Below are 5,040 nucleotides of genomic sequence, written 5' to 3'. Positions count from 1 at the left end.
GGCATATAATCTTTTTAATCCTGGGCTTCCACTGGCACATCCAGCCACTCCCTTAAGAGACCTGGTAAAGGGCAAAAAAGGACTTGCTGGGGCGAGAGGGAGCCACAGGTAAGAAGTACTTCAGTCCCTCAGCAGCCATGTCTTGGGGCCCAGTGGCTCATGGCTCTAATCCTAGCTATTCAGAAGGCTGAGATGTAAGGAGGTTTGAAAACAATCTGGGCACATTAATTAATTAAAAATGATTAATGGGTTCTTGCCCAGGTCCACTGGGGACACCAGAATGAAGGTCACAGTCTTCCTGAGGACCATCCAGATGAACTAAGATCATCCATCCAAGACCAGGCACCACTGATGGGTCCTGAGGCCACTGTGCTAACTCAGGGGAAACAGACCTAGAGATGGAGCTCCAGGGAGGAGAGCTCTGCTGAAGGCCTCAGGGTGGCACTGCAGGGTGGGCCCTGCCCAGGGACCACGGCTCTGCTAGTCCCTTCCACAGAGCTGCCATGCCAATTACAGGGAAGCTGGGTGCCAACCAGAAGGAAATCCTGCCCTTCAGTTCTGAGGATGTCTTGAACATGGGGGAACAGACCTGTGAGATTTGGGAGGGAAGGAGAGAAGAAACCCCAGAAGGGTGTTCTCAGCTCTGGGCACCGCTGGGTCCTGCCCACAACCCTGGGGTCCTCTCCTCCATTTTCTCATGAGCCTCAGGAACAGAGCTGAAAGAAGCCCTAAAGGAAATAGCCAGGAGAAAAAGCAGAAGTTGGAGGCCTGGGGACTGGCCCAACCCAGAGGGGCCCCAGGTCCACCATTGTCTTGGCGTGGCAGCCCTGAAGGGGGAAAAATGAGCCCTTGGGCCCTGGCTGTGTGGCTGCCTTTGAATCTGCTGCTTCTCTGGCTCCCAGGTGAGGGATCTTCTTCCTGGGGGTGGGGTGGGGGCAGGAGATGGAAGGAGGGCAGGAGGGGGGGGAGGCTGTAGGGAGATATCACGTGAGGCATTCAAGCCTGGGCTCCTCTGTCCACACACCCTGGCTGAAGGCCTCACTCCTGGGAGGGAAGGGCCAGGGTGCCTCTGACTTTGGATGTACCCCGGTGTGGGGCAGGGCAGAGTGGGGGCCATGAAGAGGTGGGGGGGAGGGGAATGTATCCAGGTCCCCCCAGCCTGGGAGAAGAGTGGCCAGGAACAGACACCTAGGTGCTATGTGTTTGGGGAAGGTGCCTGTGGGTCACCAGATTTGGAGTGTAAGAGGAAGGGTGGGGACAGGGAAAGAAGGTTTCAGTCTCAGCTAAGCAGCTCCAGCCAGGGTGGCAGACATGAGACAGGGGTTCTGTGGAGGGCCATAGATCAGCTGTCCCACCAGCAGGGAGATGGGGCTGGGGAAGGAAACAGGTGGCAGAGCAAAGGGGGAGACTTTCATGAAGAGAAAAGGTAGAGGAGTCCGGCTAAGGACAAAGCCTCCTCCCTCAGAGTGGTCTCTGAGTCCTCCTTACCACAGACTCCTCAAACCGTCCTGCTGTCTTGTTGGACTAAATCCTAGAATTTCTTTGATTTAGAGCTAGGAAGCCAGCCTTTCCCCCTAACTCTGCCCATTTTGAACTCAGAGATTCTTGCTCTTGTTTGACTCTCTCTTGCTCAAGGTTGGTGCTCTACCACTGTAATTATAGCTCCACTTCTGGCTTTTTGGTGGTTAATTGAAGATAAGAGCTCACAGATTTCCCTTCCTGACTGGCTTCAAACCTCAATCCTCAGACCTCAGCCTCCTGAGTAGCCAGGATTATAGGCATGAGCCACTAGTGCCTGGCAATCAAAAGTTATTGAGGGGCTGGGAAGGTGGCTCAGTGGTAGAGTGCTTGCCTTGCATGCATGAGGCCCTGGGTTCAATTCCTCAACACCACATAAGCAAAAAAAAAAAAAAAAAGTTATTGAGACCTCATCTTAAACAGTGAAAAACTGGGTATGGTTGTGTTTTCCTGTCATCCCAGGAGAAGTATAAATAGGAGGCTCGCTGGATGACAGGGGCACAAATGTAAGAATAACCTATATAAAAAATAACCAAAGCAGCAAGTACAGGTGGGAAAAACTGGCAGAGGTTGAAGGAAGGGGTGACATTGTCCAAAAAGAAATGTACTTACTACCTGACTTATGTACCTGTAACCCGTCTGTATACCACCTTTAGAATAGCAATAAAAAAATCTAAAAACAAAAGAAAGAAGCTAAGACAAAGGGCTGTCATTGAGGCTTAAGTGGTAGAGTACTCGGGTACTTGCCTTGCAAATGAGTGGCCCTGAGTTCAAGCCTCAGGATTGCCCCACTCCAAAGAATTCCAACCTAGGTAAAGAGTGGACCCCACCATTTCTGATGACAGGGCCTCTCAAGGGTCCCAGGAGGACAGACACACAGCCATGCCTCAGCTGGGTGTGTGGCCATCCCAAGGCCAGCTCCCAGCTCCCTGATTGGGGGGCAGCATTAGCTGCCAGCTTTGTGTCTGATAAGTGTTAGGGAAAATGGCAGATAGAATATTGGCAACCAAAAATGAGCTTAAGCTGGGGGCCAGTGGCTCATGCCTATAATCCTAGCAATTCAGGAGGCTAAGATCTGAGAATCATGGTTCAAAGCTGGCCCAGACAGGAAAGTCCATGAGACTCTTCTCTGCAATTAACCACCAGAAAACTGGAAGTGAAGCTATGGCTTAAGTGATAGAACCATCTGCCTTGAACAAAAAAAACTCAGGGAGAACACGTAGCCCCTGAGTTCAAGCACCAGTAATAGCACACACACCAAAAAAATAAAGAAAGAAAAGGAGAAAGGAAGAAAGAGAGAGAGAAAAGGAAGGAAGGGAGGGAAGGAGGGAGGGAGGGAGGGAGGAAAAAGAAAGAAAGAAAGAAAAAAGGAAGGAAGGAAGGGAGGGACGGAGGGAGGGAGGAAAAAGAAAGGAAAAAAGGAAGAAAGAAAGAAAGGAAGGAAGAAAGCTTACTTGAAAATTAAGTGAGCAGATCTGGGCCAGCTGAGTTGAGTCTGGGTGAATGAGGGATATTGTCACTGAGCCCTGCACTCAGAACTGTTTTGACCCACACCCTAATCAATTGTGTGCATTGCCCTTGTCAAAAAAGCCACCCTGCTCAGGTGTCTGTGGCTCACACCTGTAATCTTAGCTATTCAGGAGGCTGAGATCTGAGGATCATGGTTTGAAGCCAGTCCTGGCAGGAAAGTTCATGAGACTCTTTTCTCCAATAAACTACTCAAAAAAGCTGGCAGTGGTGCTGTGTCTCAAGTGGTAGAGCACTCACCTTGAGGAAAAGAAGCTCAGGGGCAGTGCTGAGGACCAGAGTTCATGCAGCCAGATCTGCACAACAAAACAAAAGGCCTCCCTGCTTGGGTCTGGCTCCTCTCCCTCAGTGGGACCAGATGGGCTTGTGGTGGCTGCTGGGGGAGGGGTAGCATGTGTGAAAGCAGGGTGAGGACTCTGGGGGACTGAGGCTGAGGGGAGACACTGCTGGGTCAACCTCTTGGGTTGCTGGAGTGGTGCAAAGGGGTGATCTGGCTTGGAGGCTCTGACCCCGCCCATCTGTGAAGGCCCAGAACTGGGGCTTGTGTTTTCCAGGCTGCTGTCTTCTGAGAGGCCCCAGCAGAGTGACAGGCACCCAGGGTGGATCCCTGAGCCTGCAGTGCTGGTATGAGGAGAAATACAAGACATATAACAAATACTGGTGCAGAAGCTCAAGTGTGCTAGGACGATGTGAGAATACTGTGAAGACCAAAGACTCAGAGAGAGAAGTGAGCAGAGGCAGAATGTCCATCAGTGACCATCCTGAGAACCTCACCTTCACTGTGACCTTCAAGAACCTCTCTCTGGAGGACTCAGGCTCTTACTGGTGTGGGATTCACATACCCTGGCATGAAGGACCGGATGACTCCTTCCTGGTTTCGGTGTCTGTGCTCCCATATGAGCCCCCCTCCTACCAGCCCGGGGGCTGCCACAGAAACTCAGGTAGGAGAAGCTGGGGCAGGAATCAGATCAGAGCCTGGGAGCCATTCTGGGGGGTAGGGGAGGAGGAGAAAGAGAAGTAGAGGGGGGAAGGGAGGGAGAGAGGGTGGGGAGAGAGAGAGGGAGAGAGGGGGAAAGAGAGAGAAGAAATAGAGACAGAGAAAGAGATAGAGACAGAGACAAAGAGACAGAGAGAGAAACAGAGAGAGACAGGGACAGGCAGGGACCCGATGGTGGTGACGGTGCTTTGTGCAGAGCGGGCTTGGACAAGTGACAAGTCAGATTTGCAGTTAGATAATCATGTCCAGTGGAGTGCGGCTGGGGCTGGGGAGGATGGGGAGGTGACTGGGGCTCTGGGCAGGACCTGCCTTCAGGAGCAGGACACAGGTGCGCCTGTTGGGGGTGGGGCAGTACCTAAAGCCCTTTGGGAAATAATCACTGGGGCCAGGAGGGTCCTGGGGTGGCTCTGGCCCAGGTTTCCATCCTGCTCCATTCTGAGCGAGTACTGAGTATGAAATCAAACCCAAAAGGCCTTGCCAGTGATGAGGGAATGGAGGAGATGCCCGAGTCTGATTGGTGATTTTTGCTTCCAGTAACAACACCAGTAGCCAAGACCTCAACAACCACAACCAGAGCTCCTACTGTGCCACCCACCAGCCCAGCCGAAAACCGTCCTACCCAAGGATCAAGCAGCCAGGGGAATAACCACAAGGGCCAGGGCCCATGGTAAGGCCCCAAGTCCCTGATCTCACACAACCCTGAATGTCCAGAGTACCTGGTTCTCAGATAAGTAAAGTGAGGCGCAGAGGGGTAAAGCAATTTTCCAGCTGCATGACTTCATGATGGAGGGTTGGGTTCAGTTTTACCCAAACCCTGAAATCTTGGGTTCTTTCTCTAAGAAGGACTTCCTAATTTGGGGACAGGCAGGGTAGGGGGGGTGCTCACTTATATTGTGCCCACAGATATTGTTTTGTTTTGTTTGTTTGTTTTGGGTCCGGTCGAGGGGCCTGAACTCTGGGCCTGGGCTCTGTCCCTCAGCTCTTCAGCTCAAGGCTAG

General features: G+C 52.1%; 1 protein-coding gene across 1 annotated transcript; it reads left to right on the top strand.

Moving 5' to 3' along the window:
- Positions 1-697: 697 nt before the first annotated feature.
- Positions 698-4,709, top strand: LOC106002307 (CMRF35-like molecule; the record flags this gene model as incomplete). Its single annotated transcript, XM_013037203.1, has 3 exons — positions 698-902; positions 3,600-3,986; positions 4,577-4,709. Coding segments are annotated over exons 1-3 (725 nt in total), but the record flags the coding sequence as incomplete, so codon positions are not given.
- Positions 4,710-5,040: the final 331 nt, after the last annotated feature.

The sequence above is a fragment of the Dipodomys ordii genome, unplaced genomic scaffold (genome assembly GCF_000151885.1).
Source record: "Dipodomys ordii isolate 6190 unplaced genomic scaffold, Dord_2.0 Scaffold6953, whole genome shotgun sequence".
Taxonomy (NCBI): Eukaryota; Metazoa; Chordata; class Mammalia; order Rodentia; family Heteromyidae; genus Dipodomys; species Dipodomys ordii.
The sequence above is the reverse complement of the archived record's forward strand: the minus strand, read 5'-3'. Positions and strand labels throughout refer to the sequence as shown.